We start from the raw sequence: 24,482 nt of genomic DNA, 5'->3' as shown, positions 1-24,482 counted from the left end.
TAGGACAGCATCCTGAGCTGAGGCACATCATTGACTTTTGGAGACACAAGAGGGATGCAGGCAGACTCTCAAGAAGGATGAATAAGGGTGAAGAGGCCCCATCTATCCCCTTTAGTAAAGAGAAATTTTGTTCTGCTCTGTTTCACCCATGTTAGCAACTTTGCTCATCAACCACCTCACACAGCATGCTTAGAATAGGTGATCTGACTGTCCAAGGCCACGCTATAATGCCTTTGAAGATGCCTAGTACTCCCTGTTGTTCTGTAGCACTGTGTTTATTGCCATAGTGCTCCTTTAGCCAGTTCCAGTGGTCAGACTGGTTCTGTTCCTGAGCTGGAGAGGCCAAACTCCTTGCCAGATTGATGGGAAAGCAGAAATAGCTACCAGTGTATCCTACATACTTCCTATTTCAAAACCTTTTTCTGTCTAGTTAACAAATGCACTTCCCCTTTTATAAAGCAAATGCATGCAACTGCTGCTTCAGCTGCTTCACCAGTCTGGTGCTGGCTGGGACCCTTCCCATGCCTCCTGCAGCTCCATGCTCCTTTCCAGGAGGTGGGAAACTCAACAGGAAGCCCTCAATCCAGCCTTGAGGCTTCTGCTGCTGGACCCAGGGCCCACCTCCATAAATGTCTCATCCAAACACTGTGTTTCATGCTCACCAAAGAAGTGTGATTACCTTAACCTTACATTTTCCCAGCAGTATTTCTCACATTTTTGTATTCTCAGGTCTCCTTTCCATGGGAAGACTCCTCAGGCCCATCCTACCCCATCCTCTTCTCTATGAGTTCCCACAGACACAATGTTCACTCTGATTCTACCAGGGGTTTCTGGTTTTCTACAGCCACCCCTTCTCCCTTTAGCATTTCCTTTCCTCTTCCTCTAGCATTTGCCGACAGTGCTATTCCAAAACCCTTAGCCTTCCTTCCTTCCACCTCACCTGCCACCAATGCAAATAAGCCTGCAGGCAGACCAACAAACCAAAACCCATTCTCACAAGGCATTAGAACTTCAGGTAAAATACCACTAGAGGGAGCTGGCTGTACATAACTCAATTCAGGTTTATAAACTGCTGTATTAAGCAGGGCGATAGCTGTCTTAGCACTTTGGTTCCCCTGTAGGTATTTATTTGGCCAATGCAGTCCCAATGGACAGCCTCAACCTGTGCACAACAGATATTTTCTATTAATTACTCCTGAGAAGCTTTACAGCCATTCCTAAAATAATGCAAGAAACTATTGAAGATATCCCCAGAACATCTCAACATTAGCAAATGCTTTCGGAAGGAGGAGGACAACCATTCCCTAAGGGCATAGCAACTAGGACAGGAGCTGACACAATCCACCTCCTCAAGCCAGCGTGGCATAGCCCTGCTCCCATCTGTTCTCAGCCAGCCAGCTCCAAGCTAAGATCACTGTAATGCCCATGAGTTCTGTTAAACTTCTGAATTCCCCCTTTTGGTTCTCTTTCTCTTTCTGGACCATCCATTTCTGCTTTTGCGTTTACATTTATCTAACTTCTTTCCCTATGCACGCTGCCACCAGCCCCATTCCTGGCAGCCCATAGCTGGGTACTCGCACTGAATATACGTCCAACTAAACACTGCTTCTATTAAAGTCTCAGCACAGATAAAGCAGTTTGTTCTTTTATTATCATTAGTAGAGCAAGTGAAGAAGAAGTTGTATTCCATGCACACCTGTGCAGAGGCTGGAGCACCTACCAGGAGGTGAAAAGCACTGCTTATGCTGAGGCAGTTTCGACTCCTTGTGAATCATCCCAGTAGAGTGCCAGTCAAGAATGCCATTAGATTTCCATCTCTCCCTTAGCTTTTCCCTCTTCCTCCCTCTGGACTGTCTCTGGGTCATAGCTGCCTTTATAATGGATTTTGATCATTTAATTAAAGATGCAAAGAATCTGCTACACGTCACAGTTCAGCAGCCGTATTGATTGATAATAAAATCAGATGATTTAAGTTTTTTACTTTCCTATAATGGCAAATGAGTTTCAGTGTCTTTGTATATTTTAACACTTTCACTGATACGAGGTGGGAAACAACACAAAGCATTGACTGTGCTGTACTACAAACACAAAACTGGAAGAAGGAGCTCTGATCCCTGATCTGTTGTAGGCTGTCTTCCCCACTGAGGAAACACAGGGTCAGCATCTAACTTCACTGACTTTACATAGAGCTGAGTCTGCATTTCATTTCAATACAGCTACATATTCATTGACATGAAGCAGACCATTCAGAGCTGAAAGCACTTTAAGAAGGATGGAGTCACAGCAAGTGATCCCGTCACACCAGCAGAGTGCCAGGCCGTCCACCTGAATGACACAACACAAGATCTCGCATTTCTGAACTATTTTATCCCATTCACAGTTCCTCTTCAGCCCAGATACCTTTTCACAAAGCACCGTAGTCAAACTTCAGGCTGAGACGCAAAGTTTCTATGGCAGGACGATGAGCAGGCATAGAAGTGAAAAGGAAGCCTTCCAAATTTAAATACATTATTTCTGTACATTTGGACGAGCTGAAGTCCTTCGCCATATCGAGGTCCACTGCAGCAGTCACAGACAGTAAAACTGAAACGGTAAGAAATTAGATCAAAGACTTCGCATCCTCCTCCTAAGGCTACAAACCCACCCACAGCCGTTCTACTTCCTCACTCAAAAGCACAACTAAAAGAAATTATCTGGCCTCAGAATGACTATGAAGAATCATAGAAGAAGATGCTTAAATTTCCTCAGTTCCACTTTAGCAGAAGCCTGCTCTGTTCCAAAGAAGTAATTACCCCAGCCTTAATGCACAGCCTGCATGGCTCCCCTGGGGAAGGAGGAGACGGACACATCAAAAATAGAAGGTTGTGCCGTGCAGTTGGGGTGGAATGGAGAAGCAGGGAAGAAAATAACTGCAATTCCCAGAACTGGAGCTGACATCATTTTCATCTCAGCTGTAAGCTTCAGCTCAATCTCCCTTCCCAACAGACCGGCTCAATGTAGAGCCAGAACATGAAGCTGCAACACAAGTTTTGCCTGGAGGACAGGTGGCTGTGTAAACTCGTAGGCATATTAAACAGAACAATGTATTTGCATGCAGCATCCAATGAATCTTAATGAACTGTATTTTCACATTCACTCAGATAAACTCAAAATGTGAACTGAGTATACCTACCTGGAACTACAACTATTAATACTACTGCAGTATTTAGTAGCATTTCACTGATCAACACTAATTTCATGTGAAGGAATGGACAAAGTATGGACTTCCACACACCTAACACTCGCAGAGTTTCTCATTAGGAGCCAACTAACTATTTTTTGCACACAATACTCCTCTGTTGGGCAAGGAAACGAGATGTAACTTTGTGTTACTTACTCATCCAAAATCTTTTTAATATCTTCTGTGATGTTGTCGTATCTTTCCTTTAGATTGTTTGTGGAGAAGCAAAGGGCAGCCAGATGAATCAGCTTCTGAGGTTGGTTCTGAATCTCCTCATTCCATAACAAAGGGTGTATGAAATTATTTTCTATCCCGAGGAATTTTAGTGGAAGACTCAAAACCCCAGATGGCAAAGCAGAGAGCTGGTTCCCTTCAGCATTCAAATACTCAAGCTTCCTGTAATTTATAGGTTATAGGTTGTTCACACCATATCATAATGTGACAATGGTTTACATAATTGCCTAACTCTCATTAGATGAACTACTAAGCCACTTACGCATACAACACAGTGTGTTTCTTACAGCATGCTTTACATACTGGATAAAATTGTACCTATAACATTTTTCTAGATACAATTTAAATATCTGAGTTATCATGAAAGATAAGTATGTAGGTCCAAATGAGAGAACAAGCACATTCTGCATGTGAATATTTGACTTACAGCTACCATCAAGTGACACAGTTATACAGCTGTCATTTACCATTTCAGTTTAAATGAGCTTTTCACGTAGGATAGGAGAAGGAAGAGAGAGCATACACTGAATCTTCCTTACGTGTTCACTTCTATAATTAACATCCAAATATGGTCCACATATTATGCTGTAGAAACCTTAATTTAGTTTATGTTGCCTATATACCTGACGTTCTTGATGTCATTAGGAATAGAGCTAATATAATTATAGGCAATGTCCAGGTACCAGAGATCTTCTAATAAAAACAAGCTATAAAGAAAGAAAACAGAAGTAAGAATTAGAAACCTAAATGACAGAGAAACGCAAAAATCAGAATAAACCTCTCAATGAATTAAAAATAACTTACCCAGATGGAAGTTCTGATAGCAAGTTAAAGGAAATAGTCAGTTTCTTCAGTGACTTCAATTTGTGAATGTCATTTGGGATCTTTCTGATGGGGTTGCTCCGGAGCACAAGGACTTGCAAGGATTTAATATTAAATAACTGAGAAGGGAAGAGGACAAGGGATGATAAAACCAACATCTGTTCATCACACAGTGTGTCACTGTTCTGTAACAGTAAACTATGCTGGAAGAATGGGGAAACAAATATAATAAGATTAGCTAATACAATTACTGCATATATAGATTAGTATTACTGCAGATACTGCATGAGACACAATTGCCAATCACTTACTGTATTGATTACAACACTGCAATTGAGAACTGAAGAATATCAAGTGCTACTTCAAAGATGCTTCTGCTGACAACGTGTGAATGGAAATGGGCAAAAAACATATTTTGTTTGGTCAGCATTTAAAAAGACCCTACAGAAATAACCTGATTTATATTCTTCAATTTGATGAGGTGTTTTTTTTCCCTGTAAGAGTGGTCAGACACTGGAAGGGGCTGCCCAGGCAGGTGGTGGAGTCGCTGTCCCTGAAAGGGTTCTGAAACACTCAGATGTTGTGCTGAGAAACGTAGCTGAGTGGGCAATAGTGGTGGTTGAGAAAAGGTTGGACTGGATGTTCTTGGAGGTTTTTCCAGCCTTAGTGATTCTACGATTCCTAGTTTTAAAAGGGCTACTGCAGTGTTTTTCAAATCACGGATCAAAATCACAAAAAAGAGTTGTGAATGTTTTCAAAGGGGACTGTTAGCTACTAGGAGCACTATTACTTCAGTTATTCATCTCACTTCTTAAGCTCTTGTATGCCTGGCTGCATACAGATGGTGAGTCAGAAAGGCAGGATCACATTTTGGAAAGGTTTGAAAAACATTGTTTTACCTCCTATAGCTCAGGGGCTCTGTGCTGTTGAGGAAGACATGAGAAGGTCTAAACTAGCACTGCTCTGACCGAGAGTTTGGACTGGAGAACCTCCAGAACCCTTCCAGTCTGTATCTGTAATGTAAAGTTGGCCAAGCACAGCCTTTGTCAAGGCAAACACAGCCTGAATGGAGGAGACTATGTAACTACATAGCTATCTCTGCCTCAGGAAGCATGATAGTGTGCATGCTGTCATGTGCAGTGCTTGGAGAAACAAGACACTGGGAAATTGGGGGTTGGACTTAATGAGCAGTACATACCTCTGTGGGAAAGAAGAGTAAATTATTGAATGACAAGTTAAGGCGGACCAGTGTATCCATCAATGGGGTCAGGTCTGGAAGGTGAAACAAAAAATAGGCCTAAAAGAAATGTATATAAAAGAATGGGTGAGCTGCGTAAGGAAATCTCTCAGCCTTTTAACTTACATGCTGTAAGTAACATCCTTAAGAACAGTTCCGTAGGGCTCACAGATGTGTCATAAAGGTTAGAAATACCACAGTTTGATTCTTCTTTGGATGCAGGCAGCTTAAGCAGCATCGCTGATACGCCTGAAGACAATGTTAGCAAACACAAAGCCCAACCCACCTTGACTCTTGCCACAAAGTCCTCCACTGTCATCCCCACTCATTTCCATCAGGTCCAAATAACCTGTTCTCTTTTCTCAAGTATGGACACAGTCCATAATGCAACTTTCTACTCAATTTACCAAAATACCAAAAGCAATCCCTTCCCATGGGTCAAGTGGTACTGGGTGGCACATGCCCTGCCTGGCTGGCCTGCTTGAGAACAGGCTGCACTTACATAGAATAGCTTTTGGCTATGGATCTCCCTTCTGCAATCACTAAGAGCACCGAGATCCTCTCTTATTAGTGCCCTCATTCTGGCTGCTTTCCTAATCATTCCATGAAATAAGTGGCCCAGTTCTGTAGCTGCCCGAAGCTCTGTGATTTTTGGCTTACTTTTTCTTTTTCACCTACTTTCAAATGTTGTTCAAACCATGTTAGACTTCCCTTTTTCCCTAAAGTATACCTGATTTATCAGCTCAACCCATATAGTCTAGTTCTGGAATACACTCACTCTCTAAAGTGGATCCAAAAATCCCATAACATGCAATCCAGACATCTCCAGATTCAGGCAGTGAAGCTCTTTTTCATTTTTTTGCTCCTTTAGTGAACTCTTACTTTCAAATCTAACATGGAAAGTTCTATACTAGGCTCTGCCGGGAGAATGCTGCTTCAGCATTATTATGACCTCTCCAGAAAGTATGCGGTTATTGTTACTACATAAATGCTGAGATAATATTTAATTAATGTCACATACAATTTCAAATAAGAGATATATGAATCTAGCCTCTTGTTCCTTGTAGGCCAGAATTACCTATCATTTTCATGGCAGATACACGGTATTCATAACATACACTATCTACTAAATTGCTAGTGGTCATATCGAATCTGGATCTAAGGGTTATAATACAATACAGTACAATCTAAGAGTTATAGTAAATAGATATATGAATGTAAAGCTCTTTGAGGATGTGGAATTGAAACAGAGGCACTTTGCGTTCTAACCAACATAGCCCAAGAAGGAGTATGTTGACAAGACATTTACTAAGCTGTGTGAATTGAAGTGGTTCTGCTTCACATGTAAGCCCTTCCCTTTTTCAGTTCAAAGCGTTTCTGTTTCTAAATGTGTGAATGGTTTCTGAAATAGCAGCAAAGCCCGGAAATTAGGCCTGTTTCAGCTTAAAGCAGATGATGGCATTGGGATTCCCAGCTGGAACTAAGCAGGAAGGCTGGCAGTCAGTGAGACTGGAAAAGGAATGTACCTCTGCCATTTCCAGAGTGCCTTATTGCTTCTGCTGGCCCTTCTAATTTCATCTTCAATCACAAAAGCAATACTTACTGTAGAGTTGCATGAAAACATGGAAAACATGCTTTCATATCTAATACCTTTCTCAGACACTGAAAAAAATAGTTCCTGTTCACAAAAGAAAGCAATATGGATAACATCTGGGATTGTTTTATATTCAACAAATGGTAACTTCTTTGACTTTTTTTGTAACTCAGGAAAATAATATTGTTACTTAATCTTTTAATGAATCAACACTTCTTTTTTAATACTTCAAAGGAAAGGTGCCTTAGACAAATAAGACTCTGCTTTGTAAAACAGAGATAAAGATATCTGAAAGAAAACTGAAAGCATTGACGACTTTTATATATTAATTGTATTGGAGGATTTTGGACTTATTTTCAGTGGTGGCCAATGAAGCTTACTGAGGCCTCTCTCCAGTTTTCAGTTTGCTTTTAAAGCTTAGCATGACTCAAAGTATTGATCACGCTATTCCTTTACACAGATATCTTTACTGATTTCACCCTGACTTCTGGAATTTCTAGACATGGTGACAATTTTAAGGCACACAACCCCAGTCCAAAACATCAAAACATCATGTCTGTCTGTTCTCCCATAAATAACAAAAGTACAAGGTGACAAATCTTCACATTCCCATTACTGGAGGACTCAGAAAAGCTGCATGAAGTTATACAGTGTCTGTTCTCAGGTAGCAGTGGGGAGACTTTAGGAATAACTGACCAGATTGCTCCAGAAAGGGAAATAGCACAGCCATAGCAATGCAGTGCTACTTGGCTAACCTGCAGATCCATCCTTGCAACCACATATTTTGGTGTGAAAACATCAGCTCACTCCAAGGCAAGCCTGGACCTCTCTGCAACATGCATCAGGAGAACAGGCCTCCCTAAGGCAGGGACATTGCAGTGGCATATGAGTATTCTTAAGTAATTTGAAATAATTTCTGCAGCTACTCCTGATGAAGCGCAAATGCAGCACAGCAAGGAAGATTTCACCAGAGATGACCATATACAAAGGATGTTTTTAGTTTGAGGTGAGGCCCAGTGAGATGCCTCAAAATAGATATGCAAAATAACAGCAACATCAGCAAATAATTCACTGAGTAACTAGGTAAAATGTGGATAGGTTGAATAACATCCATTTGAACAACAAATATCCTATCCACATAAGTAGGAATCACCTGAAGATCTCAGCTCTTTGCTGGTAAAGTGTGGAGTAGCTCCATTGATTCGGATGCTTTGGAGGTTATTTATATATCAGAAGAGTTAAATTATTGTACACTTCTCAGCAAAGAGAAAAAAAAAAAGTTCTATAAATATCTTTTTCTATAACCACTTAAGGGTATTGCTGGCGAGAAGGTGAAAAATCAATACTTGTATTTTATAGTACTAAAAAAAGAGAAGTTCCAGCAGCGTTAGCTCATGACGATAGTTCTGGTATTTCCATCTCTGTCATTGCCAGTTTCCATTTTGCTGAAATTTGCAGAAATGGATCATAAAGTAACACAATCTGCTCAGTTTGATAATGACAGTTCTTATGTACGTGGTAGCAGAGGATGTCAAAATGAACAGGTATCAGGCAATGTTTTTTACCATATTGCTGCTGGCAAACAACACGGGACATTTGTTATCATTTCTTCCAAGCAGCCTCATCACAGCATAGCAGTCTCAGATACTGATCAAATTCACTGGGAATACTGACATTTCAATAGGTTTTCTAGATGATAGAATGGGAAACAATAATACCAGTTCTTTCAAGATCCCAGTAAAAGGATTTAAATACTTACAGCTAACTTACCCACAGCATTTGCTTAAGGCAAACCAGAAAGTTTTAAGTTAGAATTGTTCCCCAAATCCCTGATCAGTTTTTCCCCATCTACCTTTGGAGTAGATGTATTTATTCTGAGAATTCAAGTCTATATGTGAAACACCGTCTACCTCCAAGAAGGATTTTGCTTATCCAGATACCAGCTCCTACTCCTATGAATGCCTGCAGCAGGCAGTAGGTTGAAGCCTCCAAACCATTTATATAAAGGTGGCATAGAAAACTATTTCATTGTGTTCATTCACAGTCAGGAACATGAATTCTGGCAGAGAATCCCAACTATCAATTTGGTTGAAGCTTTATCTGGCAAGAATGGCTGGTTCACATCCATGAATGGACAACGTTTATATCAGCAGGCAAACTCACAGAAACCCTGAAAATAAGAAATCTCTGCTGGTTTCTTACCAAAAGCAGGAGGAATTTTCTCTCATTTTCCACATCTGGTGAGTCTTTTTCATGGTGCTGACATAATTTGGGTTGAATGACATGTAAAAGAGCTATCCCTACATCTGATCTAATTTTATCAAAACCATTCTAATCATTCTAGTCACTTCTTTTTTCATTCATTTCTCCAGGACCAACTTTAAGATTGTGCTTTTTTGTGGATGATGTTGCAAAACCAAAAGATACTTGGAATGAAAACTGACTATTAAATACAGCACTCTGTGTACTGCATCTCTGATGTCTATACCTGAAGGCTGAGATCAGTCTTCCTGTTCAAGAAGCAATGCCATACTTTCACTTGGGATCTGTATATCAGCTTTTCCTCTTCATCTTTCCTGTTTGCCATAAAATGGAATCTGGTTTCCCAGTCACCCTCCACACTACTGCTGTCAGGGGCATCATTAGCATCTATGATATGAAAAAGCATGTCAAGCATTACAGAGCTTCTTAAGGGAAAGTAAACATTAGATAATAAAGACTGAATGAGAGGTGTTCTGCAGACTTCCCGAATCTACTGATTTATATTCTGTGTTGCCAAACACAGACAAGACTCTCACATAGTAATACATTTGGCTCATGAATGTCTGCATAGAAATATAAGGCTTGCAGGTCCTTTACAATCTCTTCCTTTGATAGGAGAATAGTTCTTTATTCCAAAAAAACAGTAGAATTGGATTATGGCCTGCAGTAATGACAGTATTTTGCCTTCCTCCATAGTTACTATTTGCTGAGATAGAGACTACAGAGTCGTCATTGTGTTGGATTGCTTTTGAACCCCAAAAGGTTCAGAAGTAGCACCTTTCTCCTGAGTGCTTTAGGTCTTGTGCCTTCAACCTCACTGTCACTCCAAAGCCAGGTCACTATCGTATATTATTTTCTTACGCTATAATTCCACTACTTTGCTACGTCAACACTATGTAGTGTCTGTAGCCCCCTACAGGCTGATGCTGTCGTGACATAGTTCTGAGAATGATCCATCTCCGCACCATTTTATGACTACTGCACATAAACCTTGTTCGTACCTGAAAGGGGTCCTTCTTCTCTATCAGGATCGGTTAACTTTACATAATGTATAATATACGCCTTTTCTGTCTTTTGTTCTTGCAAAACTTCTTCTGGTGTATCAGATTTTCTTGTTTTCTCTTGTGAGGCCATTTCTAAAGAGAAGTGTAAAGTAATAGCAGATGTTGCATACACAAGAAATAGATTCTTTAATATATATGGTTCAGAATCTGATTGCACAAAAGCCCTACAAATTATTCAAATGCAGTAAGAAAGACTTTAGATATAAGAGATACATTTTAAAGCTTCAGTAGGTACAAGAAACACACAGAATCATAAAATAATTCTTAATGAAAAGGATCTCCAAGAGATCAGATCCATCTACCTATTCAAAGCAGGACTAGATCAGGTTGCTCAGGGCCTTTTCCTGCTGGTTGTCTCCAAGGATGTAAATCCACAACTTCTCCTAGCAGCCTGTGCCAGTGTTTGACCAAGACAGCATAGGCTTCCTTATATCTAATGAGGACTTTCCATTTCCCAGCTGGTGTCAGTTGCCTCTTCTCTGTCACCATGAACTTCTGAGAAGAGTTTGACTAGCTGAAGACAGAAGTAGGATCCCCCTTTAAGCTGTCCCTTTAAGAAGTAGGAGCACTCTTTAAGCATCTCCTCTCCAGACTGTACAAACTCAACTTTCAGTCTCTCGTATGTCGGCTGCTTCAGTTTCCTGACCATTTTTGTCAGCCTCTGCTGGAGTGTATCGATATCTGTCCTATAGCTGGGAGTCCCAAGCTGGACACAGTTCTCCAGGTGTGGCTTTACAACTGCTGAATATGAAGCTATAATCACCTCCATTGAACTGCTGGCTATGCTTCTTATAATATTGTCAATACGTGAGTGGTTTTCTTTGCCACAAGGACGTGATGCTGGATCACATTAAACTTGTCATCCACCAAGTCTTCTGTGCAAAACATTTTCCAGCCAGCTGGGCCCAGCCTGCATAAGAAGTAATTATGTCCTAGAAAATCTGAGCCTAAGATTGATCATAAAAAGATTGATCATAAAAAGGTTTATGCTGACACTGTTACGAAAGAGTTTCACAGAAAAGCATTTTCAGCACTAAAATCCAACATCAGACAATAATTCACCCAACCAGTACCAGGAGGTGAACAAATATATAGCTTAACAGCTGCACAAACTCCATTTACTGGTTCTCTCAATTAATCTCAAGTAACGCCTTCCTCTAAGCCACAATCACCATCACAATCATCTGTGGTGCAGCAGCCAGAATAGAGCCTCATTGCTGGCTACAGTGAACAGCTTTGAGTTTATGTGCTTAAAATAGCATTGCCATGGTCTGCTCCTTTTCATGCAGCTGACCATGGGTGTATAACATAAAGTGGCAGTCACTAAATGTCACTGCAAAGCGGTATTTTATTGTAAATGGTCAAACAGTAGATATCTACTTTGTGTTTCATTCATTCCGTTCATCTTAGATGTCTACCTTGGGTTAGTACTTCTGAAAAGCCTTCTGAAAGTTTCTGTCCCTCTCTCCGTGGGTTAAGGAAGAAGCATGCACTACTAGTTATGATTAAGTGATCAACTTGAGGGCTATCACATTGGGTGGTATGAACTGCCTCCCTGGGGTTTCAGTTTCAGCATGCACCACTTAAGGTAGCAGTGGTTTGCCAGCTTCACAGATCTCTTTAAAAATGGTTCTGAGGTAACACTCAAAGTTAGGAAGAAGGGATGCCTCCGCCTGAGAAGGAGAGGGAGAAAGGGACACTGCAGTACCAGCTTCCATCTTGAGGCTGTGCCTATGCAACAGAAACACGTCAATAACCAGAATTGCATCTCCTGTGCCAAAGCACACACAGTCCCTAAGCGTGACCACTATTTGAGACTGTGCATTTCCACCTTTCATATTATTACCATGCACTGACACACCATTTCCACTGAGCTAATGATTTATAGCGATAGTACAGAAATAACTGTACCTGCTTCTAGACTGCCACAGTGGAAGAATGAGACAAACACTCCTTCCCATGAGTCACAGTTAATCACTTGTCAGTAGTAGAAAACTGATACCAAGGAATACGTTTGAGACTTGGCTGTCTAAGAGAAAAAAGGCTGAATTCATGCAGGGTAATTAAAAAATGTCAGCTTTTGGGTGTACCTCCGTGCCTTTAAACTTTGTTAAACCCAGTTTCACTTTAAGGCATCCCAGGATGGAACCCATGGAAGGCTTTTCTCTACTATAGCTGTGGAAGGAAACTTAGTTGGAGAAGCACTGAGAAAGCTAAAATTAATCCTCTAGGGAATTCACTGCTCTTCCTCCAGCTCAGGCAGAGTCTTTAGTGCTGAGGTTCCAAGCTTCTATGTGACTGGAAGCAACATCAGGATACAGAATTCCTCATTGCTTCTTCCTTCTACTTTTCTCTTCTTCTGGCTTACATCAGCTCAACTATTTTTGCAATATCCAATATCATTAATACAAGACACAGTAGGACACTGGTCAGTTCTGAATAAAATCCTGCAAAAACAAATATATCTTAAGCTGGAGCATGACCAGAGAAGGACACTGAAACCGTGAAGGGTCTGGGGCACAAGTCTTATGAAGAGCAGCTGAGGGAACTGGGATGGCTGAGTCTGGAGAAGAGGATGCTCAGGGGAGACCCGAATGCTCTTTACAGCTCCCTGAAAGGAGGGCATGGTGAGGTGGAGGTCATCCTCTTCTCCCAAGTAATTGTGATAGGATGAGAGGGAATTGCCATAAGTTGCACCAGGGGAGGTTCAGGTTGGATATTAGGAAATGTTTCATTTACAGAGGAGTTGTCAAGCACCAGCACAGGCTGCTAAGGTAGGTAGGTGGAGTCTCCATCCCTGGAGATGTTCAAGAAACACAGAAATGAGGGACATGGTTAGTGGTGTAATGGTGATGGGCTGACAGCTGAACTAGATGATCTTAGAGGTCTTCTCCAACCTTAATGATCCTGTGATACTATGATTCTAAGTATGTTCTTCATTTTGCATTCAGTAAGATACAAGAAAACAAGGCCAAAGACCCATACAAGGGTCAGAATTGCCTTCCTAAACCCTGGTGATTAATGGACCCACCATTTTCAAAGACTTAAATGAACAGTTCCCATACACCATCTGTTATAATGAAGTTACATACATTTAAATCACACTTGCTGTTACCTGAAGACACAACATTTCCTTTAGTTACCACAAACTATCATTCTGTACTAATTATTTCTCAAGTAATGAGGGTAAATTCAAAGACCCAAATTCAAAGACACAAACAAAGATTTCCGTTCCCCCCTGCAAGAGATTGTTAGAAAAATGTTTATAATAAAACACCGTGCCAACAAAAAAGATACTACAATGTTTAATGTTAATTACCTAGGAACTTCTGTTGCTCAGGCTTTCTTGTTTCATCTGCAGGTAAAGCAATGTCAGCCAAAATCACCGTGTTAACTTTAGTCTGCAAACTCCTGTTTTCAGTCATTAATCGTTTACTGAGGACTTCACAGTTGTAGCGGGAAACAATTGGCTTTTTGAGTGTTGTCTTCAAAGGCAGATGGTGAGAAGAACCTGCAGCTAAACTTTCCAGTGTAAATACAGGAGGAGTGGAATGGACAGGGCCAGCGCTCTGTAATTTTTGACGCTTCATATAAGAGCATTTATGATTCTTGCAAAATGAGAAGTAATCAGGCCCACTGGGACTTGTAGTAAGAATAAAATCTCTCCTAGGAATTTTGGAAGAAATCACATTTTTCTCTTTGCTTTGGTTTGGGATTTGGCTGCATGAGCAGATAATTTCATATTGATCGACCAAGCTTGCAGCGTTGCCTCGTAAAGACCAATGTGCAGAGTTATTATTCTTAAAAACTAGATCACCCTTCTGCTTCACGTCTTCTGAGGGGAAAGTTGTTTTCAAACCTCTCCTTTGGTCATAAAAACCTGTCTTTTTGGACTGGACCTGTGTTTGTCCATATTTACTATCTTGATTAAACTGACATACATGTCGGTGTTGGAAATGTACTGGACAAGAAGAAATGTGGTCAGACTGGGGATGGACACTGCCAGACTGGTACAGAGACTGAAGGAGATCTTTGGGTTGGATTTGTGTTTGACCTTGATGAACAGACAGGAATGTATCTTTGGGCTGGGTTTTCACCGGATTCTGGGAAACGTGACCATGGCTGAAGGAAACATCTGTCTGCTTGACTTGCCCTTGAGTACTGGCACAACTGTCAGGCACTGCTTTTCCATTTTTATCATTCGTACTCTTCACTGCTCTAGCTCGGTATTGTCCAAAACCCCTGCCTGCTGAAAACAAGAAAGACATTGAGAATGAGGCTTAGAAATTCTACTGACTTAGCTTATTCATCTCAGTTTAATGAGTAGCATGTGTGGTGCGATGTTGTTGAACCCTAGTATCCCACACCACTGAGGTTCATTTCATGCTCCTCACATAATTGCCACTTTGCTACTAGGGCTCATTTTGTAGGTCTATTGGCTCCTCAGCTAGACCCCTGCTTCCAAACTGTACTGCACCCGAAAGTAATTAGTCCTGAACACTTTTATCAACCAAGAAATTCTTACAAAATTACTCTCCATTTAGCTTGTATAGTTCCATAAGCTTGATGTTTTGTTCCCTTTGCTAGGGAAACTCATTTTCTGGGACCTGCTAAAGCAGAAGCCACTCTCTCTAGCTCTCTGTTGCAGCTTAGCTCCCCAAAAAAGCTGTGACCATTGGGTTATCTCCCTGGATTTCTTGCCCTCCAGTATTGTGGCTGACAACTTCAAGCTCTTTATCAGGCACAGTCCACCACCATATCTCCCTGAAATTTCTTCTGCATTTGCAGTCAACTGCTTTATTGTATTACATCCTCCCTTTCTATAGTTATCTGCAGAAAAAAACAGTTACGACGTACCACTAAAAGGCTCATCTTTCTTTCCTAGCTCAGAGCTCCTGGCCCCAGGTCTCAGTCTCACACTTCGTGAAGCACAAAACAATTCTGTCCCCAAAAATGATTGAAACACCATTGCTGAAGAGTTGCTTTTTGATCAGTGCTCATGCTGCTGTTTAAGTATCTGTCAGGTGCAACGGTTACATTTGGAGAAATGATCCTTGAACAAACTTTATTGCACTGATCTTGGATTCTTGTCAGGTGTACTTTATAAATACATAATCTATAAATAGCAACCAACACGAATCATATGCTCTACTACAAGAAAAGCCATCACAATAAAACTCCGAGGATAAAAGGCTTATCTATCACTTTTAAAATGTTTTAAATCATTGAAGCATAGCTCTGGTCCTGAGCCAGAAATACTTACATCTGTTTCAACAGCACCAGGCTGGAAATGCATCAAATGGATTTTACCAGGCTTTCAAAATAGTCCTCAGAAGGGCCTAATAATATCAAGGCCTTCTTTTTAACTGAATTCTTCTTAACATTTTTAGTACTTTCATAAAGATATTACACAATATGTCATCATTATTCCTTTACAGTTAGTGTTACCTATTAATAATTACAAATATATCATGACAGTGTTCTAAAAAAACCACAAAACCAACCAAACAACCCCCCCCTAATAAACAAATGAGCTGCAACAAAGTTGCTTATAATTTATTTCAAACATAATACAAAATATTTTGTTCCTTCTGGTGGTCTCCATGATTCCATGAAGACAGAATAGTTTTAGCTATTTAGATACTCTTAACAGAATTACAGAACCCAGAGGAAAACAAAAAGCAGTAAATGTTCTGTTCTCTTTAGATCAGTTTGTAGGGACAGCACTGATCTTTGATATGATTTTTATTATTTTATATTACATTAATTTTCACATGTGAATCAGTGAGAGAAACAAAACGTTGACAAATTCTGTATGCCACCTTTCTACAGCAGATCCCAGGGTCTCACAGTTTTGACTGAAGTCAGTGAATCTGTTCAAACACCAATAATCTTTTGTATAGATCTGGTTTCAGGATCAGTGAATAGCTTCCAGCTTCTTACATCGCTTGTGTTAAAAATATTTTATTATGGATCATTTTATTGTTTTTCTCTTTTTATTTTTAAAGGTTAGTGCTTAAATATTTAATCAATAGCTACTTTATATAAACCGAAAAGAGCTTTTCATTCATGTATACTGGCACATAAAATGCCTATTTATTTCTGAACCATACTGCACTGCAAGTTTCTTGTTCTTAAATAGATTTCCCCGATGCCCTTAGAATAATACAAGCTCATATATGTCTTTTTACATGAACGTGAATTTTAAGAATATAACCATCTCCCCAGAATATTTTTTCTTATTTTCTCTCAATCTAAGTTGTATATCACTACCCCAATGGTTTGACTCTCATCTGTTCCAATACAACTTTTCCCAAAACCATCAGTTTCTCATGTTTTATCTTATTTTCTCGGACAAGCTAAAGTCAGAAAAGTGGCAGACTCAGGTTCCTACACCTGTCTCAACTAATCTTCCACTATTTTACATAAACTTTCTCCCAGAGAGATGCAGTGGTTCAGATAATCACACAGTCCTATTCACAATGCTTTGCTCTAGCAGCTTACAACACTTGCTGGTAAGACCAGGCTGGATGGGTCTTTGAGCAACCTGGTCTAGAGGGAAGCGTCCCTGCCTATAGCAGGGGGTTAGAACTAGATGTTCTCAAAGGTCTCTTCCAACCCAAACCATTTTATGATTCTATGATTAGTGTAGATCACTTGTTGACCAGCCACAGCAATAACAAATAGACCACCTGCAGCACATTTTGCACTCGCTATGAGGCTGAGCTAGCATCAACATGCATTAGTATGCTTGCACTGAACATTAACCTTGTTCAGCACCTTCCATATTGCACTGCCAAGGAGCTTCAGCATTAGAACTGCCTGACTGAAGCCAGCATGGGTAATTCCCTATGCTCTGTTGTGAATGTACAGATTAACCAACAGATTCATCTTCTTCCATGTTAACTGCAGAGAACATAAGGAATTTGAAACTATGCACTACAAGAACTGTTTTTATATAATTTACCTTTACCAACCTTCTCCCTTGATGTAGACAGTTTAGATGGCACCTTACGAGGCAGAGGTCTACGAAGTAGTTTTGGCTGCTCAGTCATTTTCTGCTTTGCCTTTGTTCCTGACAGATGGCTGAAGATGTTTCCAAAGATGAGAAAAATCTGTCAAGAAGACAAAACAAAAGAAATGGTCATCTACAGTTTAATGTGCTGAACTATGAATGGTCTGCTCATATAAACTGGGCAATACAAGAATCATTAACATGGTACAAGTGGCCAGAAAGGGAAAGACGTTCCCTTAGTGATCAGTTCAACAGTTTTTCTAATTATCATTAGTGTTTCAAGAAATAAATCAGTGATATTATAAAAAGAACCTGGAAGAGCTATTCCATTAACCTTGGAATGCTTCCACTAAAGAATGATTTTCAGCACTTTTTTTTTTGCCTCACAGAAGGCAAAGTTTTCCTTGTCTGAGGAAAAGGAGGAGCAGGAAATTAGAGAAGCACCCCACGTTATGCATTCTGAAAGGTGTCAGAAATAGTTTTCTGCTGGATAAACAGATTTAGTATGAGCAACAGTTAACCCAGTTTAGAAAACAAAAAAAATAGCTGAGTATGCAAGTCGTGTATTTATGCTTCTTTCCGGCTTCCTTTTAGATTATGATCGCATACGATGATATTGATTTAAACCATAGAACTCCTGATTTGGTTTCAGAAGTCCTCTCACCACCAGCCAAGTTTACCACATTTCTGCTTTGCAGTGATTTTCAAGGTTAGGTACGTTCCAGATTAAAGAGTTTAAGTTTTTTATTTCCTGTTGTTATGATATAGAGCTAATATGACATAAGACATGAAATAACATAAAGACACAGCCTTAAAGAACTTGTAATCAGAAGGAAAGCACAGAAGGCAAACCAGAGATGGTGAGAAATGAGAAGTGCTGTAATCAGAAAACTACTGGCTCGTGGGAACATCTACAAAGATTAAGAAAATTCTCACATGAACCTGAGAACAAGGGGATCTCTAGGAGACAAAAATACTTCAGTGGATCATTTTGAAAATAGCTAAGCTTGAGACTTCAAAGCAGATTTCCACGTGGACAAGATTAATTTAAATGGAAGTATAGCACTATAAAGACTGTGATCAACAAAAATTGTGATGGAAAGAATGAACACAGTCCTGAAGCATGTGAGCAGGATCAAGTTCAGATTTGACATTTACCTTACAAAATTGAATGGCAATAGAATAATAGAATCACAAGGTTGGAAAGGACCTTCAAGATCATCTAGTCCAACCATGTTCCCATTACCATTGCTACCACAAGCCACTAAACCATATCTTATAGCTTTTCATCCAGATGCCTCTTGAATACTGCATCCCCACATAAGGGGATGAATAATGGAAGAGGCAGAAGCTTAAAAAGGAAGCCTGGAGTTCAATGTTAACCACGGCAAGTTTGAACAAGTAGTCAAACATCACAGCAAGCATAATAATAATGATAATAAACCAATAACAACAACAACCCACAATGCAGGAATTCTTACCAAGCCAAAGGTCAGTTTCAAGAACAGGAAAAAAAAAACAAAAAACACTCCATAGTCATGTCTTGACTTCCTAGGTGATTCACTACATCTTACCATCCGAGTCTTGTAATCAGTTCCTCATCCACTGAACAATCATAGAATCATAGAATCATAGAACCACAAGGTTGGAAAGGACCTATAAGATCATCTAGTCCAACTGTCCTCCCTTTACCATGCCTACAGGAAACCCCTAAACCATATCTCCTAGCTCCCTATCCAGGTGCTTCTTGAACAATGACAGGGATGGCGACTCCACCACGTCCCTGGGCAGCCATTCCAGTGCCTGACTACTCTCTGAGAGAAAAAGCTCCTTCCAACCTACCTGATAAACATGTATCTTTCCATTTTGAAGAGAAGGATGTTACATGGGACCATATCAAAAGCCTTACTGAAGTCTGGTGTTGTCTGGTGGTTGTCCACTGGCACTGCTTCACCGTCATAAAAAGCAAGAGGTTTGGTCAGGCAGTACGTACCCCTGATGAAGCCATGCTGGTTATCCCATATCACCTCCCTCACTTGCATGTATCTTAGCATAGCTTTCAGGAGGATCTGCTGTTCCCCCACCACTGAGGTGAGGTTGACAGATTGGTAGTTCCCTGGGTCATTCTTTCTATCTTTAAACACAGGTGTGACACCATTACTTCTCAAAAAGGGTAGTCAGGCATTGGAATGCACTACCCAGGGAGGTGGTGGAGTCACCGACCATGGGAGTGTTCAAGTAAACGTCTGGATGTTGTGTTGATGAATATGATTTAGCTGGGAAGTATTGGTAATGGTTGGACTAGATGATCTTCTAGGTCTTTTCCAACCTTGATAATTCTGTGATTGCCTTTTTTTCTAGCCATCAGGAACTTCACCTGACAGCCATAACTGTTCACCAATACCTTGAGGAGCACTGCCTGCAAACCACCAGCGGTAGAACGGACTGGAAAAGAAACTGAAGACTGAGGATGCAAATGGAGACAAATTGCTTCTGGCAGTGAGTGCAAGCAGTTGGCTCGGGGTAAAAACTCCAGAGAAACACAGGCAGCCATAACCGCTCCATCTCACTTCACGTAGGATCTGAGGTGCCTGAGAGGAAACTCACCCTACACCTGCCTCCTCAGGAGCAGCTCCCGCCAACAGCCACCTCAGCGAGTAGGGCTGGGTGGGGGCGTAGTTATGTGGTTGTGAGGCGGGGCTTAGCACAAGGGGCCTGGTCTTATTGAATAGGGGGCGGGTCAAAGAGGATTGGGGCGGGGTGCAGGTGTCGCGTCCCGGCGCGGAGCGGGTGTCGGCAGGCGGTGGGATTGCGGTATCCCGCCCGCCCCGCGCCGGGTGCCGGCACCGCCTGTTGCATCGTGCCTCTTGGCTGGTAATTATCCTTGCGCCGCACGGGTAGGAGTCGCTGTAGGATCCAGGGCGGCTCGGTGCGGGGGTAACCGAGGGAGTGCGGGGGTAACCGGGGTCGGACGGCTGGGTTGGGGGCTTAACACGCGGTGTGCGGTGTCGGTGCGCTCCGGGGATGGAAGAGTCGGCTGTGAGGGACACGGAGCTGAGGGCTGAGGGCACACGGTGCCGGCAGCTCTGTTGGACCGGAGTGATGAATACACCCTTACGCCAACGTTCTGTGTCCCCAAACCACCTTTATATACTTTATATATCTCAGCGTTTGTTCTCTACGTTCCTTTTTTTTATCCACAGAGTCCCCCTCCCCAAATGACAACTCCTTTATAAGCAGTGCTAGTTTGGAGAATATCTGAAGGTCATTTCTTTGACTCGCTATGGAAAGTGGAGAGAAGCTGTTTGTGTGTTGCAGATGACTCTGCTGTTTGTCCCCTGCCTGCAAGGTTATAATGCTTTCTTCCCAGAGTGGAAGCGATCGATGTCCCTCCCTGCGCTCCCTCTGCTTCTGCTCCTCCCTTGTGCATGGGTAAAGGTCAGTGAGGGGCAGAGGATGAGGGAAAAATCTCCTATAAATGAAACCATGTAAATGAAATTAAAGGTATGGCCGCAACACGCATAGCAGACGCCAGCGGGGAATTATTTGTGTGAGGCACTGAGGCATTTACATTCGTTTTATGTAATCATCACTCAAGGATCGATAGTATGCCCGAGTGATTCATTGATCGTTTGTTCCCGTGCTAAGCATTGCAAGATTAAAATCAGAGCGTCACAGTTCAGAGATACCTCTGACATCTGCACCATCAGCCCTCCCGTGTTGGGCTGTGAGCTGATTGGGGCAGGACCCACCATGTCACCATCTCTGCACAGCAGTGACATTGATGTCTCCATGGAGGTGTGGCTACCAAGGACTATGGTGGGAACCCATTGCAGCTCCATCCCAGTGCTCTGTGGGAGGTGGGATGGGGTGACTCATGGTACCTTTAGGTCAGATAGGACCAGAGCATGCACCTGGGACTGGGAATCCTTGGAAGTGATGCCTTTGGGGAAGCCTAGAAGCATAACAGGAGATCGGAGTCTTCCTGCTGTTTGTGTTGGTGCTGTTGACAACATGGCACTGGGCTGTGGTCTTTGCTTTGATTTGGTGAGCAGCAGTAGGTGTAATTAAACAAGCCCATGCCAAAATGTGTACTTTCTCTTCAGCTGAATGCTGACTTGAACAGGGTTTGTTGTTGGCTGAGCCCCACTACACCTGGTGTTGTGGGGGTGAGCCAATGGTGCAGGTAATGATGGCACTGTGGCAGTGCGGCCTAGCAAGGCTCTGTCTGGATGGAACCTTTTGGGTAGATCACTAATGATCTGCCCCAGGTGGCTGGTTGGTTGGATGGAGTCTATTAGCTGCTTCCACAGTGATCATCACAGATATCCATCAGTTTTTTCTCTTGAACATACGGTCCTCCATCAGAAATGATACGATTTTCCTTGTTAGTGCAGAACCCACACTTCAGTTTTGAGGCTGGGGGGTGACTGTCCCCCTCTACTCTGCCCTCACAAGGCCCCAGCTGCAGTACTGTGTCCAAGCCTGGGGCCCCCAGTACAGGATGGATACAGAGCTGTTGGAGCATTAGTAGACTTTCTAGATTGTGAATGCATGTCTTTAACTACTACTGTTTCAGGAAGCCATGGAAGTTGTTCCATAAGGTTTTCTTCTGCAAACAAAACTTCAGAATAAGGTGTAAGTGTTTCGTTTTATCTTTACAAGCCATTTTCATGCAGAATGTTGATCATTTGCCCAGATAGATTGTGTGCAATCAAGGGAGGGCTGGATGTGCCTTTGGCAGCCTGGTCTGTGACCCTGCACATAGCAGGGGGATTGACACTGGATGATCATTGTGGTCCTTTTCAACCCAGGCCATTTATGATTCTATGATTTTGGGTGATACTGCTTGGAGCCGGGAGTTACACTTGATCCCTGTGGGTCCCTTCCAACTCAGGATATTCTGTGATTCTATGATTTTGGCTGGGAACAGTCATACGTATGAGCTAAGAAAGCATGCATGCTTTTACATCAGAGAAGCCTCCTTCCTTGCAGCATTTCATTTTCACATCATCCACTGAGCAGGAAATATGGGTAAATGACTTTGGTCCCTTTTGACCAAATATATCTGCAGTCTTTTCTTCTCAGCCTTTTTATACTGGATACTCTAGGATGGAAAGGCATGGTTAAAACTCATGTCAGCATCTTTGGGACAGCAGAATGGCAACACATACATTCCATGTTATACTAATGTCAATGAATCCATAAATTTTTTAGTTAAAAAGGTCACTATGATTTCTGGAATCAACTTTCCCAAAGACAAAGCACAGTAAAACTGCAGCGAAAAGATAACTGTTTCAAAGACTTCAGTATTTTACAACATAGCTTTGTTCCTGTAAACAGAAATAGCTGTATTTCCTATCAGAGGATTGTCTTCCCTCAGTACAGTTCCTGTCATCTTCCTGTTATATTGCTTAATCTGGAAATAAAGCAGTCTTCTAAACTTCTCTAAACGTATAATTTGTTCGTTTTTTTTTTTTTAAGCAAACATTGCCACGTTGGAATGGAATTGCCTATCCCTGTCAATGGCAAATATATATGTATATATATAATATATATATATATTGCTTTTTCATAGTTTTATATGCAGATCATGTTAAATAGCAAAGATGCAAAAAGCAGCAAGTATCTTCTGTTATGGAGAAGTTTCAAGTTGAATCATGGAAGACACGTATCTAAGATTAGGTACTTCTTTGTTTCAGGATTATGAAAAGCTACATGAGAGCATTCTCCAGTTTTTGTATAAACAGAAGCTTCTGGGTGACTGGAAAGTTGTCAATATAGTTTTTTCTTCTGTGGCTTATCATGGAATCATAGAATCATAGAATTACCCAGGTTGGAAAAGACCTTGAAGATCATCAAGTCCAACCACAGCCTAACCATAGTACCCTAACTCTAACAACCCTACACTAAATCATATCCCTGAGCACCACATCTAAATGGCTCTTAAACACATCCAGGGATGGCGATTCAACCACCTCCCTGGGGAGCTTATTCCAGTGCTTAACTACCCTTTCTTTGAAGAAATGTTTCCTGATATCCAACCTAAACTTACCTTGGTGCAACTTGAGGCCATTTCTCCTCATCCAGTCACTTGTCATCAGGGAGAAGAGACTTGCCCCACTTTCACTGTAAGCACCTTTCAGATACTGGAAGAGAGCGATAAGGTCTCCCCTCAGCCTCCTCAGCCCCAGACTAAACAGCCCCAGCTCCCTCAGCCTCTCCTCATAGTGTGGATTTTCCAAGCCCTTCACAAGTCTTGTTGCCCTTCTCTGGACCTACTCCAGCACCTCCATGTCCTTTTTGTACTGAGGTGCCCAAAACTGAACACAGTACTCAAGGTGAGGCCTCACCAATGCTGAGTACAGGGGCAGGATGACTTCCCTAGTCCTGCTCACCACACCATTCCTGATACAAGCCAGGATGCTATTGGCCTTCTTGGCTACCTGGGCACACTGCTGGCTCATATTCAGCTGACTGTCCATCAGCACACCAAGGTCCCTTTCCATCAGGCAGCTCTCCAGCCACACTTCCCCAAGCCTGTAGGGTTGCTTGGGATTGTTGTGACCAAAATGCACGACCCGACACTTGGCCCTATTGAAACTCATGCCGTTAACTTTGGCCCATTGATCCAGTCTATCCAGGTCTTTCTGTAGTGCCCTTCTCCCCTCAGGCAGATCAACACTCCCTCCCAACTTATGGGAAGAAATTGAAAGACGAGGTATGAGCGGATCTTCTAGGTAAACACTTCTTAGCATTTACAAGAAAATAAATCACTTAAGCCATATGTTGAAACATCAATTCAAGCTTTATAGCCTTTTTGAAAATTTGAAAGCATCTGTGCTCCTAAGTGTCAATAAAATTTAAAGCATTTATGCCTGGTTGTATACCACGGTGACTTGCTGATATGCTGTAAGGAGAAACATTAAGAACAGATTGTGGTATTTTACTCATGCAATACAAATGCTTGAAAATTTAACTGGTGCTTACTGGTTAAGTTTGGCAAACTATCGTTGATTCTTCCCTCTTACATA

General features: G+C 41.6%; 2 protein-coding genes across 5 annotated transcripts in view; one reads left to right on the top strand and one right to left on the bottom strand.

Annotated features, from left to right (window-relative positions):
* Window positions 1-2,339: 2,339 nt before the first annotated feature.
* On the bottom strand, window positions 2,340-20,127 carry LRRC63 (leucine rich repeat containing 63). 2 transcript variants are annotated; one of them, XM_015851775.3, is made up of 10 exons: window positions 20,056-20,127; window positions 17,401-17,548; window positions 13,753-14,682; window positions 10,371-10,505; window positions 9,596-9,756; window positions 5,475-5,573; window positions 4,259-4,395; window positions 4,078-4,161; window positions 3,377-3,616; window positions 2,340-2,583 (listed from the first exon to the last, which is right to left on the bottom strand). In XM_015851775.3, the coding sequence occupies exons 2-10, from the start codon at window positions 17,486-17,488 to the stop codon at window positions 2,421-2,423; spliced, it is 2,037 nt and encodes a 678-aa protein (XP_015707261.1). In that variant the 5' UTR covers window positions 17,489-17,548; window positions 20,056-20,127; the 3' UTR covers window positions 2,340-2,420. The 2 variants fall into 2 exon arrangements, with proteins under 2 accessions (XP_015707261.1, XP_032297982.1); XM_032442091.2 differs by having other exon boundaries at window positions 13,753-14,679.
* Window positions 20,128-20,205: 78 nt separating this feature from the next.
* Window positions 20,206-24,482, top strand: part of LCP1 (lymphocyte cytosolic protein 1) — a 37,728-nt gene continuing 33,451 nt past the window's right edge. For 2 of the 3 annotated variants that reach the window (XM_085536141.1, XM_032442094.2), the window contains exon 1: window positions 20,206-20,322. The gene's annotated coding sequence lies outside the window, so the exon portion shown is untranslated. The remainder of the gene's footprint in view (window positions 20,323-24,482) is intronic. The other variant, XM_085536144.1, reaches the window with a different exon arrangement.

Source organism: Coturnix japonica, chromosome 1, assembly GCF_054131305.1.
Source record: "Coturnix japonica strain WE chromosome 1, WE-NBRP24, whole genome shotgun sequence".
Taxonomy (NCBI): domain Eukaryota; kingdom Metazoa; phylum Chordata; class Aves; order Galliformes; family Phasianidae; genus Coturnix; species Coturnix japonica.
This window is presented reverse-complemented; position numbering and strand designations above follow the sequence as displayed.